This window comes from Filicampus tigris, chromosome 10 (assembly GCF_054856515.1).
Source record: "Filicampus tigris isolate MCC_2025a chromosome 10, RoL_Ftig_1.0, whole genome shotgun sequence".
NCBI lineage: Eukaryota > Metazoa > Chordata > Actinopteri > Syngnathiformes > Syngnathidae > Filicampus > Filicampus tigris.
The window spans coordinates 23440691-23463234 of NC_141226.1; the positions used below are offsets into that span (position 1 = coordinate 23440691).

At 42.0% G+C, this 22544-nt stretch overlaps 3 protein-coding genes across 7 annotated transcripts; 2 read left to right on the forward strand and 1 right to left on the reverse strand.

Moving 5' to 3' along the window:
• Positions 1-2438: 2438 nt before the first annotated feature.
• On the reverse strand, positions 2439-12976 carry slc25a12 (solute carrier family 25 member 12). 2 transcript variants are annotated; one of them, XM_086043411.1, is made up of 18 exons: positions 12865-12976; positions 12165-12218; positions 10529-10674; positions 9471-9586; positions 9025-9164; positions 8786-8932; positions 8407-8545; positions 8190-8283; positions 7755-7839; positions 7199-7286; positions 6962-7120; positions 6815-6867; positions 5681-5761; positions 5463-5603; positions 5218-5356; positions 4500-4658; positions 3895-3985; positions 2439-3625 (listed from the first exon to the last, which is right to left on the reverse strand). In XM_086043411.1, exons 1-18 carry the CDS (start codon positions 12874-12876, stop codon positions 3418-3420), a joined length of 2052 nt encoding a protein of 683 aa, XP_085899537.1. In that variant the 5' UTR covers positions 12877-12976; the 3' UTR covers positions 2439-3417. The 2 variants fall into 2 exon arrangements, with proteins under 2 accessions (XP_085899537.1, XP_085899538.1); XM_086043412.1 differs by having other exon boundaries at positions 12615-12911.
• On the forward strand, positions 11925-18895 carry metap1d (methionyl aminopeptidase type 1D (mitochondrial)). Of its 3 annotated transcripts, none has more exons than XM_086043421.1 (10): positions 11925-15436; positions 15952-16121; positions 16816-16965; positions 17053-17201; positions 17758-17800; positions 17880-18043; positions 18184-18281; positions 18353-18400; positions 18464-18542; positions 18624-18895. In XM_086043421.1, exons 1-10 carry the CDS (start codon positions 15430-15432, stop codon positions 18706-18708), a joined length of 993 nt encoding a protein of 330 aa, XP_085899547.1. In that variant the 5' UTR covers positions 11925-15429; the 3' UTR covers positions 18709-18895. The 3 variants fall into 3 exon arrangements, 2 of the variants coding, with proteins under 2 accessions (XP_085899547.1, XP_085899546.1); XR_015088416.1 differs by having other exon boundaries at positions 11927-15380; positions 17729-17800; positions 18624-18690; XM_086043420.1 differs by having other exon boundaries at positions 11927-15380.
• On the forward strand, positions 18624-21817 carry LOC147141431 (uncharacterized). 2 transcript variants are annotated; one of them, XM_086043424.1, is made up of 6 exons: positions 18624-18738; positions 20341-20404; positions 20532-20604; positions 20679-20795; positions 21044-21122; positions 21199-21817. In XM_086043424.1, the coding sequence occupies exons 2-6, from the start codon at positions 20379-20381 to the stop codon at positions 21288-21290; spliced, it is 387 nt and encodes a 128-aa protein (XP_085899550.1). In that variant the 5' UTR covers positions 18624-18738; positions 20341-20378; the 3' UTR covers positions 21291-21817. The 2 variants fall into 2 exon arrangements, with proteins under 2 accessions (XP_085899550.1, XP_085899549.1); XM_086043423.1 differs by lacking the exon at positions 18624-18738 and having other exon boundaries at positions 19051-20404.
• The last annotated feature ends 727 nt before the right edge of the window (positions 21818-22544 follow it).

Below are 22544 nucleotides of genomic sequence, written 5' to 3' on the forward strand. Positions count from 1 at the left end.
ACTTGAACCTTTTGGAGTATCAGCATAGTTTTGGTCTCTTTTGAATATAACACTTTGAATTTTTCTCCTTGACTAGCAGAATCTTTTTATTTGCTACTGGCAATGAATTATGGAAGTTTGAATACATAAAAGAAGGCAGATTCTATGTCGCTTTTTTTTTTTTTTCTAAAAAAAATCTGTCTGGAAAATTATGTAGTAATTTGGACTAAAGTAACACTACAGGATTACAGCTCAAAGGCTCCTCCAATTCCAAATTTGACAATAATACGACAGAAAATGAGTATTTTACACAAGTTTTACTAAGGACATGTCCAGGCGAACCAAACGTGCGCCATTTGGGGGGTACAATTGCAACCATGTTCACATACGTAGGAGAAAAGGCTGCTGTTGTGGAATGCTTCAACAATCACGAGTTCTAATGAAAAGTAAGACAGACTTGGCGCTATCATAGCCTACGTCCAGATTTAAAAAAACGCAAAAAAATCAAAGAAGGTCGGCTTTGAAAGTGTGTTACGCAAGTTACGCGCACTATTTGTTTTTGTTAAAAAAATTTCCGTGTTACAGATTTTTTTTTTGTGAAGAATTTCATTGGCTGTTGAATGCGTCAATCACCTGCTTAGCAAGTTTGGTTGTGACTGCAAACACAACTGACGAATCGTCGATATGCGGGGGTGGTACTATTTACGCACATATTGTTCATTGGCTGTTGTTGAACTCCTGACACAGGAAACGTTCGTTTATTGGATCAAGTAAGCAATTAATCAAACAAGGCGCAGCCTATGTTTTGAAGTCTCGTGTAGCCGAATCGTCAAAGCTAACTTAATATGATGGAAAATATGTGCAAAGTATGCGTACCTGATAGCAACGCCAACATGTAGGTTGGGGCATCTAATAACGTGGCTTTATGGATATCAGGCTTGTTGTGGACTAACTATATTACTGGAATACTTTTACTGGACCCTTGTCAATGTAATATGATAATTTCTGATGGATTCTGAAATTGTGTCGGACATTTGAGGCTGAAACGGTGAGTTCCATATATTTTGTGTGTTAGCGGATTGTTTTGATTTAAATGCTCGCCGAGCCTGCAGATATGATTGTCTCTTATAGTGTTTGGTATCATTCGAATCAGCGGAAACTCCGTTTTCTAACCATATATAACAAGCCCGCGAAATGCTTCCAACTTTTTCTGTGTATAGCGAGTCCCGCGGGCACCATGCGGGCCCACCCGTGGGCTGATGGAATTGCAATTTAACCAGTAAAGCTATTCAGGCCTCAACTTTGAACATCTATTATTTACAGTGTGTCATACATTATTTAAGAACAATATTCAAAATTTTAATATTAAAATGAATTTCGATGATGGTGTAATCCAAAGGTCAATTTTGGAGCTAGTTTACCATCCAACTTTTTCTTCTGTCCATTAACAGTCCAACTAGCCTCAAATAGTGTTTCTCAACGTCATGGACAATCGATGAGACCTTATCTTGTTAATTAAAAACCATAATAAAAAAATTTGTGACTACCTGGATATCGTTTGTAAATGTATACAAGTACATGTTTGAGAAAAGGTTTTGAAATAAAGCTTCCAGTTGCTGGAATATATCCCACTGGGTTGTTGCAGGACTTTTTTCACGTGGCAACAACGAGGCACTCTAACGCTAGCTAGCTAACTGCAAATCGCAATTGCATTAGATAACCCAGGATGAGAACAAAGGCGCTCCAAGTTTTTACATTGGTGGTCGGCGGCATTCACTGGGCTCTGTTTTAGCCACATAAAAAAAAAAAATTAAAAACTGAAAATCATTGAAAAAGTATTTCTCAAAACAATAACAATATGTCAAAAGCTTGTTGTGCTAGGAAGAAAAAAAAAGTTGATTTTTTTTTTTTTTTAAATTTTAATCTGTGTCACAATACATTTAGGAGAATTTAGACCAGTGTTATGTTCAAACACATATAACGTAATGAGAAACAAATCTCTGAATTGACTTTACTTGTTCTCCCATAATGATTTAAATCACTCTTGGCGGGATTATTGTAATGCATTTCTTGAATTATGCTAATGTGCTTGAGGCCCTCGGGTGCAGCATTGTTATGTACTGCTATGCTATTTGTGAAAAGAACCTGAACTTTTTCACAGTTGATGAGGGTCTCCAGGACTAGACTCTTCAACAAAGCTTGCTTACGCTGTGTAACTTTTTCACGACAATAAACACATGCGTCCTCTATAAAATCTCTAAAAATACAACAGTCTGTGATTGGATTCTCATTAAGTGTTTGGCATTTCCGAAATGTTTGCGGTCAACGAAACAATGAGAATTTGAACGTATACGTTGCAACCGCACACGACTGAGAACTTGTCCGTCTGCAAATGCGTTGTACCGCTGTGGATATGACAGCTGCATTTCCGTATCGAAATAAAACTCCAAAGTCTGGCATTTGTAAAATTAAAATCACATGAATGATTTATTTGAATAAAATGACTGAATTTATAAGCATATAATTCAATAATACCTAATTTCATGAATGCAAAGGTCTGTACACCAGTAAGCATAACTCTCTTGCCGCGACGTTACAATAAGCACACCATGCACCAATGGATGTCGCCTTGTAACAAGTTGCGTCTCAGCAGTTTTACAGTATGTACAGTACTACATTATGCATACTGCATGTAACGCTGTCCTAAGCATATCACTTTTACAATATGTACAGTATTCATCCTCCGGCGAGTGTTGGCCCACACACGACTAGGGTTGCAAAAACTTTCAAAGTTTGATACATGACATTGGAATAAGCCAGGAATCTACTCAATTTCAGGTTGGGCTCCTAATAGGGAACTTCAATTTAGCTAAGTGAAAAAGCCAAATCCTTACTACTTACGGTGATAAAGCCCCAACTTTTATATCATTTCCAAAGGTTCCATAGCTAAAAACGCCCATGCAAATTTCCCAGAATCCCCCCCCCCCCCCTATTGCAACCCTACACACTGCTAACAACCTAATCACTTGACATGCCCCAATCCTTACTTGCAAAGAGTATCGGACAAAAAAAGAAACGACAAAAAAAAAAAAATCATAGCTACTCATGATAAGTGCGTGAGGCTGTTTCCTATGAATTCTGGAGTGAGCGATGGAGATTCCACAAGTCAACAGCCTCTGAAGTTACAACAAAGTGCTTAAGTCTGCACGGTGACCAGTTGCTTCTCCGCGATTGGCTGAGGGGCGGGGCCGCACCATGTTCACGCACATGCTGCCGTTGTTGACTCTACGCACCCGCTCCCACCCGCTGATTTGGGGTACACTGAAATCGAGGCAGCGTTTTTATTGTTGTTGTAAATATCTTCATGCTGGACCCCTGGAGAAGGAGGAGGACGTCGGGGGTGGGGATGGAGAAGCGATATGAACGCTCAGACCTTCCCTAAGGGGAGTGAGCGGGAGCGGCGGGCTCCGGGGGGTGGATGGACACCACGCCCGAGGACTTGAATTTGGGCAGGTGGAGGCCAAATTTGTTCTCCACTCCGGCAAAGGTGGCGGCGGCCAGACGGTAGCCTCCCACGTGATCGGCGTTGATGGGAGGGAGCTCCGAGATGCGAGACTTGGGCGTGGGCTCGGATCCTGACGGGCGACTGTAAGAATCGACCACAACAAAAATCTATTGAAAAAAAAAAACTGCTTTGACTCTGCCGTCGTTAGGCATGGATTTGTATCCATGTATTTTATCAACTGTGTTTTTTATGTTTCCCTTGGACGGGTTGAAATTGTTCAAATGAATTTAAAATGAATGAATTTTGCTCTGTGGGTGCTATGACAAATTTGATTCCATTCAATGTTTCTTGCCAATATATGTGCCGAAATTGGAATTTGACTTTTGGATTAAGAAACTAAAAGAACTTACTGTCCTCCAAAGTCAACATAGAACCACCTCTGCAAGAGTTCATAGGTCACCAGAGTCACACCAAACTGGGGAGAGGACCGGCACATACGAGCTGGACAAGAAAGACAACCGTATTGGCAACGTTCAAAATGCACACGCGCGCACACATACTAAAACATCTTTACTGTACAACTTTGCAGATTTGCAAAATGTTGACGTTTAAAAAATAAAAATAAATAATAATCTTGGACAATAGACATCCTTGTTTAAAATTCTGACAAAAAGGTCATCAGCATGCCTTAAAAGGTGAAATGAAAATTTTAACAATGGCTCCTTATACTTTACGACAGCAAATAAAGTTTTACACACTCTCACCTATCTTCCTTTTCATTAAAAAGAAAAAGGTGCAGAGAGTTCCCAGGGTAAGCGGCATTTCTGATAAGGTTCAATTGAAATAAATAGTCCCCTGAAGGTAAAGTTTTAAATTGATCTCTTATCGGCCGTCAGAATTCCAAAAAAATGTTTGTCTCAATGCTGAATATCGGAGCCGATTATGCCAACTGACTCCTCGCTGCTCCGATCGACTCGCAATCAAACGTTCTCTCTTCCTGACTCTCTTGTCTCACCTCCCGCTCCCTTCCAGAGAGCCCGGAATCCTTCCTCTCGCATAATCTTCCGGAAGCAATCGATGACTCCGGAGTAGGTGGTCTGACCCGCCCGGGCGGCCACTTGCAGACGAGTCTTGATGACGTCGGCTGGCGTCACGAGCGAAGCCGCAGGGATGCCTGGCAAATCAAGCCGGAAGACGCCACCGCTGAGATTGGCCCGACGACACAGGGTAGGAATGCCGGGAATTTGCGCTTCACAAATTTCCCGTGGGACTTTTTCTCAGAACGTATAGCATTTGGGTCAAGGGAGAACTCTAATGTTGGCGATTAACAAGTAATCGAAAATCTATTAAAGATCGATTCGAACCGATGAATCGAGTCGTCAAAAAATGATTACTTTATATTTTTTTCCAGTCCAGATGCTTACCAAATTTCGAATGTGTACATGAAATTATGCGCTTGCGCCAACATCATCGTGTATTGCGTTTGTGGATGGCTGCAGCACCACACTAGCACAGATTTTAAAAATCAAATTGAAAATCGCTAACTGGCAATCGAATCGGGGGCTTGAGTGAATCGTTACAGCCCTACTAGCTAGAGAACTCATAATTTCTGTAGGCCTTCAAAAATAACACCTGCACACATTTTGGTACATGCACGAAGCTTTTCAATATATAATCAATATTTGGTGGCTACTTTGCGGATTGAGTTTGACTCAGCATCTGCGTTTGTTTACCTGCGATCGCTCCAGCCGTGAGAAGCTGCAAGGGGCCCAGCCGACCTTGTTCGTCGGCCATGGTGGACTTGAGGTGGGCGTAAGCGGGGAAATAGATGGCCGAGAAGGGGATGTCCCTCAGGAAACAGGCCTTCGCTCCCTAGACACACACACACACACACACACACACGTGCAGCAAAGCGCCGCCGCAGAGTGAGCTTAACAAAGCCCGGGCCGTTTGCAGGATGAACTGGACATATTTGTACCTTGTAAAGGCCAAAGAAGCCCAAGTCTCGCACTACATTGAGCGCGCTAACTCGAGGCCCGGTGGTGATCTCGCCTGCCACCTGCAGGCGGATTTTCACGATCTCCAGCGGGTTAGTAAAGATGACCTGGGAGCCTCCGGCCTGCGCGAACCACGAGATCGAGAGCTTGTCGTTTTGGCACACTTAAAATGAACGTTCGCTTTCCCCTTCCCACTTACGCAGCCGCCGGCCATGATCTCCGCGAGCAAAGGGATCGAGTTGTCCTTGTCGGTGAACTTGTCTCGAACAAAGTCATTCACCTGTGAAGCGCAGGTACAAATTCAGTTTTGTCCGCCTGTGAAAAGCCGCAGTTCACTTCTGATAAAACATTAGTGGAGCAAAACTGTTCACCGACAAATGGTGGTAAAAGTATTCATTTCTTAGTACCGTATTTAGTGTCATTTGTTAATAAATGATTTTTTTTTAACTACATACCTGCATAATCAATTACTCATCTCGACCTCAGCTGTTATAACGTTTTTTTCTTTTTAAGAACAAAAGGCAAATTATGAATACAGTCCCATTTTTTGGGGAGAAAGTCCCATATTTCTCAAGAATATAAAGTAGAGGTTTTTTTACGGCATCATTTTAAAAAGACATACTATTGTGAGAAGGAAGTTGTATTTATCTTTTTCGTCACTTCTCTCCCTGTTTAACTTTCTCTTTAGCATCACAATATTAAGACTCTATATTGCAAAAGTTAGAGCGCTGTGAATTTTGCAACATTTTCAAAGTACAAAAGTCACACAGGATTGATGATTTTATTAAGGGCTGCGACTATCAAATATTTTTAGAATCAATTATTCTACCGATGATCCCCTCGATTTAGAAGAGAAAGATATTTTGCATAAGGGTTAACCCTTTCATGGACAGTGGTCACTACAGTGGACAGCTCTTTAAAAGTTGCTTTCACCTATATTGATTAATCTAAAAAAAAAAAAAAATCTTTATATTGTAAATTACGTCAAATCTCAATTCGTGCGTGAAAGCGTTAAGAACGATACCAACACAAAATATGCATGTGAGGTGCAAGAATAATTTTAAAACTGGAACGCTGAGATATTTGACAGCTCCAGCCCTAACATTCAATGCTGTATGTATTTTTTTTTTTTTCGTAAAACCCTGGTGCAACCTACGAAAAAAATAGATCCTCAAAATGACTTAACTGCACCTCAAATTAATTCATTGCTCCTCAGAGAGGGGGAAAAAAAAAAAAAAAAAAAGTTCTTTCAAGCCTTGGTAGTGATACAAAATGTTCATGACGTTTCATCTCTACATGAGCAAAGGTGGTGCGTGAGGGGAGGGGGACTCACAGTGAGTTTGATGGCCTTCTCAGGCGCCACGCCAATCAGCTGAGGAACCAGACCTGCGGGGCATCATGCGTGTCAAGGCTCTGCGCTGGCGTGTGGCGCCAACTGCTAACTGCGTGGAAGTGATGAGCGCCTTGGCTTGTGGCGTACCTCGGTAGAAGCCAAAGAAGCCTTCGTAGCGAAGCACCTTCTTAGCGCAGTCAAAGCTGTTCTTGTACATCAGCTCCCCCACGAACGAGCCCGTCGACCTCTGGTTCTGCATTCGGGTCTTCACCAGGTCGATCGGGTAGACCGCCGTCGCGCCCGTGGCTGGGCAGCCAAGCACAAGCTTGCAGGAAAACGCCTTCGCTTACGACGACGGCCACGGCGCTGGCGGGAACAACTCACCTCCGGCGATGGAGCCCAAAGTGAACCTGTAAGCGGATTCGGCAACTTGGAGCCACACGGGCCTCGGAGCGTCCCCTTGAGCTTGAGTCTGGGCGAGCGGAAAAATGCAAAGGGAGGACAGATGTAACAGTTAAACAGTGCAGAGGCCTCCATTCTTTAAAAAAAATAAATAAAAAATGCCACGTCCTAATTCATCACAGATACAATGCAAGACATTGGCACACACACTAAGATGTCACTGCCGAATACTTTTAGAATCAATTATTCTAGTGGTTATTCCACAGATGAAACAAAGAATGAATACAATTTCCTTTTTTTTTTCTTCTTCTTCTTCTACATGGCTGTTTATTCTCCAATTGTTAATTATTTGGAATTGTTTCGTGATTAAAAAACAACAACAATGAGGGATTGATCCGCTGACTGCTTCGATCATTTTCCAAAGTCAAAGCAGATGTTTGCGAATGTTTTATTTTGGAGAGGCGTATAAATAAAACGCCAAAATGACGATGTGTGATATCGACACTAATGTGTGAAATGGGCAGTGGTGACACGTTACCTGTTTTTGTGTTTCAGCCAGGTTATATGGAAGACTTCCTTCTTCGAGTGGAGCTATTCTCTCAATGTCAGCAAGATTCAGGCGCCTGGCACACAAGCACGTGTCATTCATTTCAAACGCCAGCCGTTATACGCCACCCACAAAAGGTTAACATTTTGGGGGCGGCGTAATGTACCCTGTGGAGTGCCTCCCAAGTCTGAACTGTTAGACTGATAGCTGACTAAGGGAACGTTTGTTGTCAGAATCGGTGACGGAAGTTAAGTGTTTAAAAAAAACAAAACAAAAAAAAAAAAAAAGACAGTTCATCGCATCTCGTCACCAATCAGAAGAGTCATGCCCAGAGTCGAGCCAATGTTGACTGACTTCGTTTGAACTGATAAAAGAAGTGTTGACCTGACCCCCGGTTGTTAGTTTTATGGCAATACTCGTGTTTACCCTGAGGGAGAGTGCAGGCCTGATAACTGGTACAGGATGTCAATTTCCATTGGCGTGATTTGACCAAACTTGTTGGCAGCATGAACAAACTCCTCTGCAGGGGACAGATGAGATAAGATTGGATATAAGATGGGATAAAACATCCATATATTTATTTATTTATTTACTTATTTTTTAAGTTTGGGGTTTGGAGACAAAGAACCAAAACTGGATGTACCTTTGGTGACCAATGTGTCGTTCCAGGAACCGGCCAGTGTGCTGTAGATTTTGCGGATCAGCTCCATGTTGTTGAGGAGGGAGTTGAAGGCGTTGAAGTAAGAGAAGCTGACCAGGTGAGAGGTGCTGCCCCCTGCTGCCTGGGAGGAGAAAGCCACGAGTGCCATAAAAAAAAAAGAATACGAACATTGAAAACTCGCAAAAGACATGTAAAAACGTTGTTGGCAGCGAATGAGTTTAAAGACAAATTGGCCCGGGCAGAGGTTACAAAAAAAAGAAGAAAAAAAAGCGACCCGTGTTGTACACAGGACGTCGTGGTGATCCGCTGGAAAAAAAAAAGAAGTCGGTTGTGCGTGAGGCCACAATCCAGACTAACTCACTGAGACAAGGTTCTCCTCCACAAAGGGTGTGAGCATGTGGTGCCTGATGGTGGCCATGATGTCGCTGAAGTCCAAGGCGGAGATGACGCCATTCTTCCCCTTGTCCTTCTGAGCAAAGGCCTGCCGGGCGTGCTCCAACTGCAGCTCCTACAAGACAATGACACCGTGAGGCCGCGCGGGTTCAAACGGACACCACTCAGCGTCCTGTCGCCCGCTGACAAAAAAAGGCCTTTATGTACCTGCAGGAATTGGGTGAATTCGAGGTAGTTGAGACGTTTCTTGCGGTCGTGTCCAAAGTGCAAATGGATGAACTCACAGTCCCAGTTGAAGGGAATGTGGTGGTGCACTGTGGTCTGGCTGAAAATGTCCCGCACATTCTCTGTGGCACAGATTTAAAAAAAAAAAAAAAAAAAAAAAATTTTTAAAAAGGGACTTCAAACTCACAGTAGCACAGCGAGTTGTGTTTTGGGAGCAAAAGTGGAAATAGTTGATCCATGTGCAATGAGATGGAAAGAGGAATAATCAGGTTGAGAGAGGAAATTCCTTATCCGCAGTGGACCGCATGAAAACACTGATGACGTGGCACACAAACAAGTTGGGAACCGGAGCAACGGCGCACCATGTTTGCGTGTTTGTGGATCAACGCGACTTGAGGCCTTACAAACGTTGAGACAATGCCACGTACCAAAGGAAATGTCTCCAGTTCCTGTCTTGTCAAATAGCTGGAAGGCAACTATGAAGAGAGCGTCAGGTGCGCACAACACCGACTCAAAAGCAAGAAACTCCTGGAAAGAGATGAGCCTGTCCAAATCGTGAGACAAGAAAAGAAAACACTTTGATTGATTCAATCTTAAAGAGGAAAACATTGAATAAAAAAATCTTAAGTGAGTGATTCTCAAAGGGTGGTACGAGTACTAGTGACGTATTACCGTTAAACCGATTAGAATGACGCCTGCGGCTTGACATACTGCCTGTTTTCAAGTACAGCAAATATTTGACTTTGCAAGTATAGTACACTTTTCAGTTCAGTTCAGTTGTATGTAACTTTTAAATGCAGTACAATTTATTTGTATTTAATATTCCAAAAAGTCAACCTAAACATTTTTTTTTCAAGAATATGTTCTATGCAGGCCGACTAGTTGAAAAAAGGCAATACAGATTCATATGAAATATGAGTTAAGCGTTAATCCACCCGTTTTTCGCCATCTCCGGGGGCGGCCATTTTGTCACTTTCTGTCGACTGAAAATGACATCACAACTACCAAGGTAACGACCAATCGCAGCTCGCCTGTTTTCTGAAGCTGAGCCGTGATTGGTCGGTCCCTGAGCATTTGTGATGTCACTTTCAGTTGACAGAAAGTGACAAAATGGCCGCCCCCTCAGATGGCTAAAAAGGGGTGGATTAACTCTTATTCCACAAAGGCAATATTTATCAGAATGCCGTGTTTCAACTAATGGGCCTGCATAGAACATATTCTTAAAAAAAACAAAAACGTTTGGGTTGACTTCTGTTTAAGTAGAATGTCACGCAATACAATTGAATGAATCGTCGCTTATGTTTTGGTTCTTTTGCTGCAGCCAACGGCTAACATTCAAACTAAAAGACACAGGCATGTATCGTCTGTGTGTCATTTGTGCGCAAGTTTTCAATCTTATCTTTACGAGCTCACAGTAGCGAGCGCTTTATCGGGCGTCGTTCAACAAATGGCGCTGCTTAATGTTTTGTGAGTTCGTGGCACACACCCGTCCTTCGTGGTGTCGGCCACAGCAGACAGCAGTTGCACCGTTTTGGGGTTGTGGTGGATCTGTGTTTGCAGGCCCAGGTACTTCTGAACAAAGTCTCCAGCGGTCATGAACTTGTCTCCATCCTTGTCCACTTCGCTGGCGTACTGAGGGCGCAAAAGGACATACGAGAACGCTCAAGTCAAAGTCGGGCACCGTGACATGGTGCCTTCAGTTTTACCGACCACATCACGATTCATGTTGATGTTGTGTGTGTGTGTGTCGCGAGCACTATCGCACGATCACGTTTATGTGTTGCAGAGCATACTTGAAACCAACAATAGCCTTTCTAACCCGCAGACTTTCAGTTCTAATACCTTCAATGACCACGTTTGCTTGGTAAAGCCACGGGGCAAAAGAGTCCACAGATGTTTTTGGGGGAAAATATTATCAAAAGGAAAGTGAGGGGACAAATCCATCAATCATTCAATATTTGTTTTCCATTTCTCAGTGAACCACAAAAAAAAAAAAAAAAAAAAACATTACATAATTTCAATGATGATTAGACTCGCGTCTAAAATTTGAACTTCACTGTGGTACATCTGGTGTCAGATACAAGTATAATTTGTTGTGTGACCAGGCTCAGAACTCAAAACACTTCCATCTTTCCCCAGTCAAATGAACGGAAAAGCCTTTAATCCGTTCCTGCCTTTCCCCCAACAATGAGTTAACGTGCTTTTCAGGAAAAGCAGACACAAAAAAAACATTTCAAGCAAGCGCAGAAATCTTTTTGGCTTGAGCTTGTGTGTTATTTGATCCCTTGTATGTAGTCCGGTGCCACCAACAAGGGCTTGTCATACAATGGTCACATGGTTGGTCACACAGCGGCCATGCAGAGAGCATGGGGAAGGTTAACTGCTCGCTGTAATAACCCAAGGCAGCTTATGGACTGCACGAGTATTATTTAAAATACTAAACGTGACCAGTGGAGTGCCCCCCAGCTGGTAAAAGATTAAGTAAGCACGTCCTTGCTTGTGCTCTTAGCTGACAACAATGCTTGCCCCTTTAAGCCTCACGCTCAAGGACAACAAAAGTGCCAAACAAGCTGGTGCACACGGACATGTGTTTTGAGCCTTCATAAGTCACTCGAGAGATTCAACTTTGAAATGTCAGCGTATTTAGTTACAATCGCATGTCATTTAGAGTTTGAGTTTCATTTTCTACATGAAGCAAAACAGCTGCCTGTTATGGACATTTAGCCTTGGCTAACAGTGTAATTTAAACCCTGTGACACAACTTCCTCAGCTCACTTACCAAGCAAAATCAGACTTGGCTCACTCTTTCTCCTCATGCACAGTTCATGCTACTCTCTTCCCCACCTTTTTTTTTTTTCAGCCAGGGCACTCAATGCACTGGAAAAACACCATGACCGACCACAAAGCAAAAATGTCACAAAAGGTATGAATAAATAATAATGATGGTCCCGTCTCAATTTATTTACTCGGTGTGAAATCTGGGCCTGTTCAACTGAACGCGATGTTCTGCCTGTCACTATACATCACTGGTATGGATAGATGAACAGAGGTATAATAACAATCATTTTCTAACAAATTAAGGTGCAACACTGAACGTATTTTATTAAATGTGCAATGCTCACCTTCTGGAAGATTGCTTTGAGCTCACTTGGATCCCCGCGTTTGGTTGATTGCACCTTAGCAAAAAAAAAAAATGTACAAAAATGCAGTTATACAAAAGTGATAGGGAAATTCAAGACTGTTTACACATTCCTCCCCCCTGAAAAAAAAAAATGCAAATCATAGTGTGCGCTGGTGTGGAAGGCCAGCCCAAAGTCGAACGTGTACATTTTATCCTGACATGAAGCTAACTAACGATGATGCTACCCAACAGAACCGGGCTGGCTGTTGATCACAAATCGAAACACGAACCAGCCCCGGTACCGACAAGCTAACGGCTAGCACGAAGAGGACGCGAACCGTTGCAATGACACGAGAAAGAAAGAGCAAGTAAGATCCGACAGCTAATGGGTAAAAAAAAAGAAAAAGACGTCCCGCTTAGCGGTTTTTGTCAGGAAGAAAGTATGACTGACAGCTGGTTAGCATTACGGAGCTATATCCTCCCTCCAGCCTTGTTGGGAAGTGTCATCAAGGCCAGCAGCCGCCGACCGGCCGCCGGGCGTCAGCTAGCCCGGTGATGCTACAAGGCAGCTCGGAGCACGACGCCCGCTCGTCCGGCGCACACTCGCCTCGACTGTTCCTACACACGAAAACGAGCAAAACACCAAGACAAATGATAGACGTAGGGGTTGCAAATTGCAAAGGGAACGATGCCGAAGTCACCTTGACCGCCATGCTGGTTTGACGTCACGTACAGTGTGCGGAGTGGGAGAGAGAGAGAGAGGGCGAAAGAGTGAGTGAGCAAGAGAGAGACTCGAGGGGGGACGAGTGTTGTGGAGTTGCTCTCATTGATGCCAATTTAGCACGATTGTTGCTAGACGATTAGCAATTTTCGCTGACTATCCTGCTGCAACCCACCTGATTCAAAAGTTCAGGATCGATATCCAGCTTCTGCAGACCTTGCTGATTATCTGACCATTTGAATCGGGTGTGCTGCAGCAGGGAGAGATGGAAAACAGGTATACCCCTGTTATAGACGATGAATATGAATAAAAAAACAACCCATTATATATTGTGTTTATATTATATTTAAAAATAACGTGATGATAAACTAATCTGAATGAACACATTTCAAATCCATTTTTTGCTAAGTAAGCTACATTCTATATAATGACGTCATTAAGGCTAGCAATGTAATTGTAATCCGAATTTAGCACCTTGATGGAAAACAGGTATACCCCTGTTATAGAAGATGAATATGAATAAAAAACAACCCATGATATATTGTGTTTATATTATATTTAAAAATAACGTGATGATAAACTAATCTGAATGAACACATTTCAAATCCATTTTTTGCTAAGTAAGGTACATTCTATATAATGACGTCATTAAGGCTAGCAATGTAATTGTAATCCGAATTTAGCACCTTTTAGCAACAGATAGTCAGGTCTTTAGCAACGTGTCCTAAAATGACTTGGTAACACTGTGTCCAAGGGTGCAGTCAGTTCAACAGAGTGAAGCACTGCAACAAAAATGCAAACTATCCAACATATCACTTATCAAACTGAATCACCTTATCGATGTGGGAGGGGTGTTTGTTCCTGTCACAAAAATTGAACAGAGCGCACTGAACAACGAGGAACAACAGATCTAATCGATGTATCTTTTTTTTTTTTTGGATTGCCCCACCCCCCATTCTCTGCTATAGCAGAATTACAGTTGGCCCAATTTCAGCCATCAGGAGTCACTCCAGGTCAAAACATTACAGTTTCCAGTGTCAGTAGAGCTTTCCTTGGCAAACTCATCTCGAAGTTATGTTAACTCTATCAAGATGTGAACCTGAAAACATGGCCAAATTGACGTCTGTGTGTTGTGTGTACACCTAACTGACTAAACTGTATTTTCTGTGGTTGAAGGCAGAATGTCTTGATTTGTAGAAAAGTGCACAGAATAAGTCAAACGTTTTATTGTGTCGTAAACCAAAGATACCTATCATATTACAGATAGGAGTGTTGTGTTAGTTTCTGTTTCATTCTAGAAAACATAACGTAAAAAGCCCTATGCTGTATTTTACAACAGTTATGAGTAATATAAAAGTATAGAAAATCGATGGGTATACTTGATTGCTAAATATTCAGTTGCTACAGTGGCCAGGAAGTACAAAACAATATTAAAAACTGTGAAACACTTCACATTTCAGAAAACAAATGAACAAGATGCAAAACAAATGTACATTTTGGAAATCAATTTTACCTTCATTTATTTGATGGAAATACATCGTCTTTACTTCATCTGCATGCCCCAGGCAGACCAGGAGAAACTTATCCGTGCTTTTATCTCTAGACTTGATGTATTGTTGTATTGTTTTGCATTGTATTGTATTGTACTGTATTGTATTGTATTGTTATCTTCCTGGACTCCCTCAAAAAGAGCATTAAAGGGCTACAGCTCATTCAGAACACTGCAGCTCGGGTTCTGATCAGAACATATTACTCCAGTCCTAAAGGTTTACACTGGCTCCCAATCAGCTGTAGAATAGCTTTTAAAATTCTGCCACTGGTCTATCAATCACTGAATGGTTTGGGTCCTGAATACATTCAAGAAATGCTAATTGAATATATACCCAGTAGGACTCTGAGATCTGCAGACCTGGGTCAATTAGTGGAGCAGAGTTCAAAGTTAACACGGTGAAGCTGCATTTAGTTGCTAAAATGCACACAAATGGAATAAGTCAGCCCCGAGTATAAATACTTTCAAATACAGATTAAAAACTTTTCTTTAGCCTTGTCTTTATAAAACAGCTGAAAAATGTGACGTCTGACAGGACATTTTGGGCTACTGCACCAAGTCACAAATTAATAAACACCTCAATACTGTTATATATTATTATTCCAATTTATACCTCTCAATTTGCATTTATTTTTTAATTGTGACTATAGAATAATACGTATGACTTCATGATTAGCGCAATAATTTTTCCTTTCAAATTTTTTGAAAAAATGTCAAATAAAAAAAACACCTTTTGGTTTTAGAATTTACAAAATTATTTAGAAAAATGTGTAATACCTCGTCACAATTCTTGTTTACATTTTCATTTTGAATTTTAAAAACAATGCGCCGTCTACTGTCGTGTCGTCGCCGATTTGCTGCTCCACATCACATGATTCGTGTACCACGTGACGTGACGTCACCTGCAATGGCGTCCTACTGCTCTGCGGGATTTGCAACAAGATCTGGTAGGTGATTTAAACAGGTCACACTCAGGTAAAGAAAGCTCCTGAGTGAATGTCAGGTAAAACAACCGTCTTATGTTTACAAAACCACGTTAGCATGTGTGCTAGCTGTAGGGAACTATCTCCGTCTGAGCAAACAAGTACATTAAACAACAGAAGAGAATGTATCATGGTTATACACATTCTGACAGCTAGCATTATGTTTGGACTGCTAACTTTTAGCTTTGCTCAATAACACATTACTGCTGTTTTTCAAATGAAAGCGTTTTACATTTATACATCACTTATAATTGTGCCACTAAGTATATAATAAATATACTCATTTATCAGTGTTTCCCAACCTTTATTCAGCCAAGGCACATATTTTACATTTGAATAAAAAATGTAACAGCACACCACTAAACAAAATGTCACAAAAGTATATGCTGGAATGGTGATTATCATGTCTCATTTTGATCACAAATATACTTGGTGTGAAATCTGGACCTATTTCGTTGAACAGGTTTGTAGGTAGGTATGAGAACTCTACAGTAAATATAGTCACAAACCAAAGATTTGCTTTGCCTTTTTGCAGGACTGGTGTCCAGTGTCCTTCGACAAGTGTGCGGTTTTGACCCGTGCAGGTCCCCCACGGTGCGACTGTGTCACCCACATCGCCGCTTCTTCTGGAGAAAGTGGATGAAATCACACTCACACAATGTAGTTCGTCCAGCTACTGTCAGGCCTGCCTACGCTGTACCCAAGGTAGAGACATTTTTGTCTGTTTACCAAATAAAAACAGTCGACTGATTTGGGTTTTTCAATACCGATTATATTGGCCGAAAAGATTTTTTTGTTTTTTTAATCAGAGACGGAAGTTAAGTATTTTTTCTCTAGCAGGACAAGTTTTCATAAAAATAACAAGATAATATTAGTAATACAATAAATTGAAAAGCTAAATAAAAAATTGAAGTTAACCCAGTTTTTAATTGATCTCCTCTCGGCCCTCAGATTAGGAAAAAAAAAAAGATAACGGCCGATGCCGATATGCGTCAAAATGCAGAATATCGGCGCCATCCGCCCGAGCGATAATAAATCTATACTGATTCAACTTTATTTCCAGAGCACTTTAACAACAACTGTGCCTATTACAATGTGCAAAGTAATAGCAATACAAAAATAATTGAATCAAGAAATATTATTTTCAGATTTTAAAATATACAAGAGCACCCTTCAGATGGAAATCTGGCATACAGGAAGTGCAGAGTTTTATTCGCGACCTACTTCATTCAGTCTAATAACTAGACCGATGTCATTGAATTTTTTTAATAGTTTTGTAATACTGAACTCGATGCACATCAGATTCATTTCACATCACAGTTTGTTTCTGAATGGACCATCCATATTTAATATGACTTTCTGGACAATAATTATGTTTTCTCTTCTGTCCGGCTATAAGCATATTGAACGTCCGGATTATGTCGACACCGGACTGGTCCCAGAATGGCCCGACTATATCGAAATCAAAAATGCAGAGCAAATCGAAGGCCTCGCCAGAGCATGCCAGCTCGCTCGACATGTGCTGCTACTCGCCGGGCAAAGTCTGAAAGTAAGCGTGGACTTGAGCACACAGTTCTTTTTATGTGGAATTGTCATTCAAAAAATAACAGGGTGATGTGTTTCTACTTTACCGTAGGTTGGTATGACAACAGATGAAGTCGACTTGATTGTACATCAGGAGACAATCCAGCACAACGCATACCCCTCCCCTCTCAGATATGGGGGTTTCCCCAAATCGGTTTGTACCTCAGTCAACAACGTGGTGTGTCATGGCATACCTGACAGGTAAATGACAAGTGTGATTGCTTAAATCCTCGACCTGGTTGTCGAATAATCCCCTAAACTTTGTATGATTAAACATTTTTAAATTTAATTTTAGAGCAGTGATTCCCAAATAGTGTGCCATAAGAGATATTCGGGTAAGCGGCAGGAATTTATCCGGTTTCACATCACGTGACCCAAAATTATTAATTGACTACAAAAAAAATTCTATCTTTGTTCAACTATTTATGCCGGTGATTAATAGTGACGGGCAGAACAATGAAATGCTCTTCCACGTAATTCACCTGTGTATGCACTTTATGTGATATTTGACGTTTTGGTTTTCTGGCCGTCCACACACAAGGAATCCCCGACTTGGACCCACCTAGCTTAGCATCTACTACCTATTCATATTTTGGACGATGATGTAATGAGTGATGTTGCGCAATGGTTCGCTGACAACCCCATGTAGCCGAGCGCACGTGTATGAAAGATGACCTCTAGTATCGTCACGAATGGTATCGCCAATGAGCAGAGCTTTCTGTACACAGCATTCATCCCTTTATTAATCTGCCTGCAGTCGGCCACTTCAAGATGGCGATATCATCAACATTGATGTCAGCGTAAGTTGATGCTTGGGAAACAAAGATACATACCGCTGCGATCAGTTGGACCCGCGCTCATTCTGCCCCTCCCCGCCAGGTGTATTCGGGTGGTTACCACGGTGACACGTCAGAAACTTTCTATGTCGGCGAGGTGGATGAGGTTGGGCGGCGACTGGTGGAAACGGCAAAGCGTTGCAGGGATGACGCCATCGCCGCCTGCAAGCCGGGGGCGCAGCTTTGCGTTATCGGAAACACGATTAGGTGCGCACCAGGGTTAGGATAGTTTTGGAATTGTCAATATTGTTTTTTAGTTTCGGTTTTAGTTTTTTGAAAAAAAAAAAAAATGTTCCGCTTTAATGAAAATGTTTTTTTCAATTGTAAGTATTTGTGCTTTGTTGCAGTGAAATGGCTCACGCTCACGGCTTCCAGGTGTGTCCTTATTTCATCGGACACGGAATCGGCTCCCACTTTCATTGCCATCCTGAGATCTGGCACCACGGTAAGATGTCCCGTTGTGTGCTTCATCTTTGTGTTTCTCACGCGCGCACTGCCTCCCGCCTCGCTTTCCAGCCAATGACAATGACATGACCATGGAAGAAGGGATGACTTTCACAATAGGTGAGGCAAATATCCGTTTCAAGTGGCGATTATGGAGCCTGACGTCATCTGTCCCCATGGTAGAACCCATTCTGATGGAGGGGTCTGCCGAGTTTAAGATCCTCAAGGACAAGTGGACGGCGGTGTCTGCAGACGATAAAAGGTGGCTGCTGGTTTTGCCTTCCTCTCATTGTCATGCCAAATCTTACCGTCCTATCTCTTTGGTTTCTTCCCACTCATGCAGATCGGCTCAGTTTGAACACACCGTAGTTATCACCTCTGACGGAGTGGAAATTCTCACCAAGTTGCCAGAAGAGGACAATAACTGACCTGAAGAGATTTTAGCGTCAAACTCAAACGTTAGAAACTGTTTACTTGGACACACACACACACACAAAAAAAAAAACAAGACAACACATGTACAGTATTTCACATTTCAACATGATGATTTTTCTCGCGAACATACCTCCACCAGTACGTAAGTTATGTTTTGAATAAAATAACAATCTTTGCTCATTTATTTGACTCTTAACTTTGCACGAGTGTCCAAAAGATGGCAGCACACACTTAACCTCCCTCCGTTTGTCAACGTTGTCTTTCGTAAGCAAAAGTTTTATCAAGGAACCGCCGTCCACTTAGGCCGTGTGATGCGAGTATCTTTTGGTCCGTGGTCTTATTGAACAAAGGCTTTTCACAAAAGAGTTCCACACAAATCGCCAGGAGCCAAATTATGCTCACAGCTTTCATTTCCTGCCTCAAAAGGAAGCATTCGGCTCTTCTGTCAAGAAAAGTTGAGTTGGTGAAAATGGGATTATGCGCACTTGAATTTATTGCTTCGTTTTGCAGGATCACAAAAGTCTTATTACATTCTTAAGACCTCGAATACTTATCTAGCAGACACTTCATTAAAGGCGTCTGTGGAGAGTACCATCCAGTAGAAGAGCTGTTTGAAAAAAAAAAATGTCATCATTTTTCATTTTGATATTCAACAATATGCATATTAATGTGGTTGTAGTTGCCGTCTGTCAAACTAAAAGTAGTTTCTTAAAGCCCATCGTCATTCTGTTTCACGGGGCGGTTGATTTTCATGAATTTTGTAAAGCTTACAAACAAACTTAACATTTTCAAGGAAAGAAGAATTCACTTTCACACAGGGGCAGGCAGAGGGCGGGGCCAGTAGGGCGGGGGCCCCGGCCATCCCTCTAAGGGGGACATCCACAGCACAGCACCCCGATTGTGTATTTACGGGCATGGGGAAGGGGCATCTGGCTTTAGAGTTTTTCAACTCAAAGTAGGGGTTTCAACTAGGGTTATGGTTTCAAATTAGGGCTTTAAAACCAGGGTTAGGGTTTCAAAGTAGGGTTTCCAACTAGGGTTAGGGTTTCAAATATGGGATTTGAATTAGGTTTAGGGTTTAAAACTAGGGTTTTCCAACTAGGTTTCTGGTTTCATAGTAGGGTTAGGGTTTCAAGGTCGGGTTTCCAACTCGGTTAGGGTTTCCAACTAAGGTTACAGTTTCAAAGTAGGGTTAGTGCTTCAAATGATTAAACAATCAATCAGTGATATGCAATGACTTGATTTTTATATGTGGACTCACATTGAGACGCTAATGACATTCCCTTTTCACCGTTTGACGTGAAGCAACAATAGAAGGTGATGTTGTGGACTGTGACACAATGAACACATTGTTCTGAAGAGCGGGAATGTGAATGTATGTGCGTGTTTCCCCCCCCCGTCGAATCGGTTTCAAATCCAAGCATGCGCCATGAAGTGTCATGCTGATGCCTTTTGCACGCTGCCACATGATCTTCCTCACCAAGTGTTTTCTTTAAAAGCCGCACTGGGCGCGCGGACATTCCCACACAAACCGCCGCCGCCGCCGCCGCACTCCGAGCGCGATTTTTGTCCCTCTGCCGCCATGTCCGCTAAAATCAAATGTGCTGCTCTCGTCGTCATTTTAGGTTTGTGCGTTTTGACACGTGGCGCCCCCACTGACCCGATGCATGCCTTCTGCAAGATCGTCTGGTAAGACCTTTTGACCTTTGCCTTTGTAACGACGTCTCCGCTAGGTATTTGGGTGCATATTAATGGCAAGGTAATTGGAATTCTAATCCCGGATTACACAGATGAGTATCACGTTTAATCCCTCCAGGCTGCTCGGTGTGCCGTGTAGTCGGGCCAACCTCGCCATGGTGACTCAAATAAAAGCCATGGGCTCGTACAAGGTAAGCAATGAAGGATTATTTCATCGAGGTGTGGATGAATAAACCACATATTTGCCACTGTGTCTTTAATCCAGCTGGGCCCAGTGACCGCGTTGCTAATCCGGGCCAACCACACCTCTGCGCCAGGTCAGGTGGAGAGCGTTAACTTCACCATGTCGTCCACCGCCATGAGCCTGGGATGCCGCGTGGATGTAAGTCACGTGACTGATTTTCTGATGCGTCACTATCAAACTGGCTCTGTAGCGCCCTCTGGAAATGTTTGACATTTTATTTCAGTGAGCAACATAAAATGTATCTTCAATGTGTCATGAGCAGACCCCCCCCAAAAAAAAAAAAAAAAAAGTCTTAAGAATCCATTCCAGAAAGGACGCAAGCACGCCTGCCATTTTATTTTGGCGTGGCCCTTTTATAACTGACTTCAATTGCAACTTTGTTTCAGGGTGCGTCAACGTCCGCCTTTTGGTCCAGCCTGTTCGATAACGGTACCAACTACTGCAATCTCCGCAACGTGATACAAGGTATGCTTTTCTCACCGTCATTTTTACATCCCAATGCCCTTTTTTTTCTGATTGCTACCATTTCCTGTCCGCGCAGGAAGTGGCCTCGCCAAGGTTCCGGGCTTCACCGAGTACACCAACGAGTGGCTCTGCCTGGGTTACGGATTCTCAGCCTGCAAAAGCACATGAGTCGGAAAATATTGATGTTGCATTTGCTACTAATAATTAGGAAAATTAAAGCTACAAGTAATGATGGACCATCTTATCTATGCCAGTAACATATAGTGACAGGCGGAACAATATACTGTTCTTACACTAGATGGCAGTAGGTGCAATAAACCTGTGTATCCACCTGTTGCTTTTCATACAGAACAACTAATAGCCAGGCCATGGCTTCCTGCAGTATATCAGCTTTGTGTTCAACTAAAGAGACCCAAATTTCGCTCTCTAAGTACATTTGTGAGTAAATTGATTGATTTTAGTATACACTTCTTCTAACATGTTTGTTTGGTGCTGTAATGTGAGATTTTCCGAATGAGCGGTGTTTAAACAAAGGTTGGGAAAGAGTGCCTTAAAGGCCTTAAAAGTGCCAAAGGAAACAAGGATCAGAAAATATTTGGCAAAAATTTGGAGTTCACACAAGGAAATGTTGAATGTCAGAATATTTTGATGGGTTCAGTTTATATGAATTAAAATGACAAATTTAATACACGTGACGCTTGACTCTTTTCTTGGTGTTGTGATTATAAAAATTGTGCTTTTATCCTATGTTGTTTGTTCTGTCATGATATTTAACACATTTTTTTTTACTAACATCATTATTTTACTCAACGGTATCTACTGTATGCGTGTAGTTAATCAATTGTTGTTGTTCAATAAAATGAACATTGACAACTGTTAGGAGATTATTCGCAACACAACAACTTTATGTCATATGAGCCACAATCTTAAAATCTGAATCAAGCAATTGTTCAACTGTTGCCACATGATTCTACAAAAAACAACATATAATCATTGTTGCATGATATTTAAATAAAGTGGTTCCCTGCGATGCGAGTTTAAATTGTTCCGTGACCAAATTACAATATTTTGTTGTTTTTTAATAAGAAAAATATCACGCTATAAAATTGTACTTAAAAAAAAAACTATAATAATCCCATGGCTCCGTTTCAGAAAACAGGCGAGCTGTGATTGGTCGTTACCTGAGCCTGAGCATTTGTGATGTCATTTTCGGTCGACAGAAGTGACAAAATGGCCGCCCCCTGAGGTGGCTAAAAGTGGGTGCATTTTGCTGCTTAGCCTGCATGGAACCTATTCTGGAAAAAAATAGATCTTTGGGTTGACTTCCCAAACATTTCATTGGGGTTACTTCTGTTGTGTACGATTTAGCCACTGGGGGGCAGTACAATACAGTTATTCAGACTCGAATCAGGAATTTCTCTC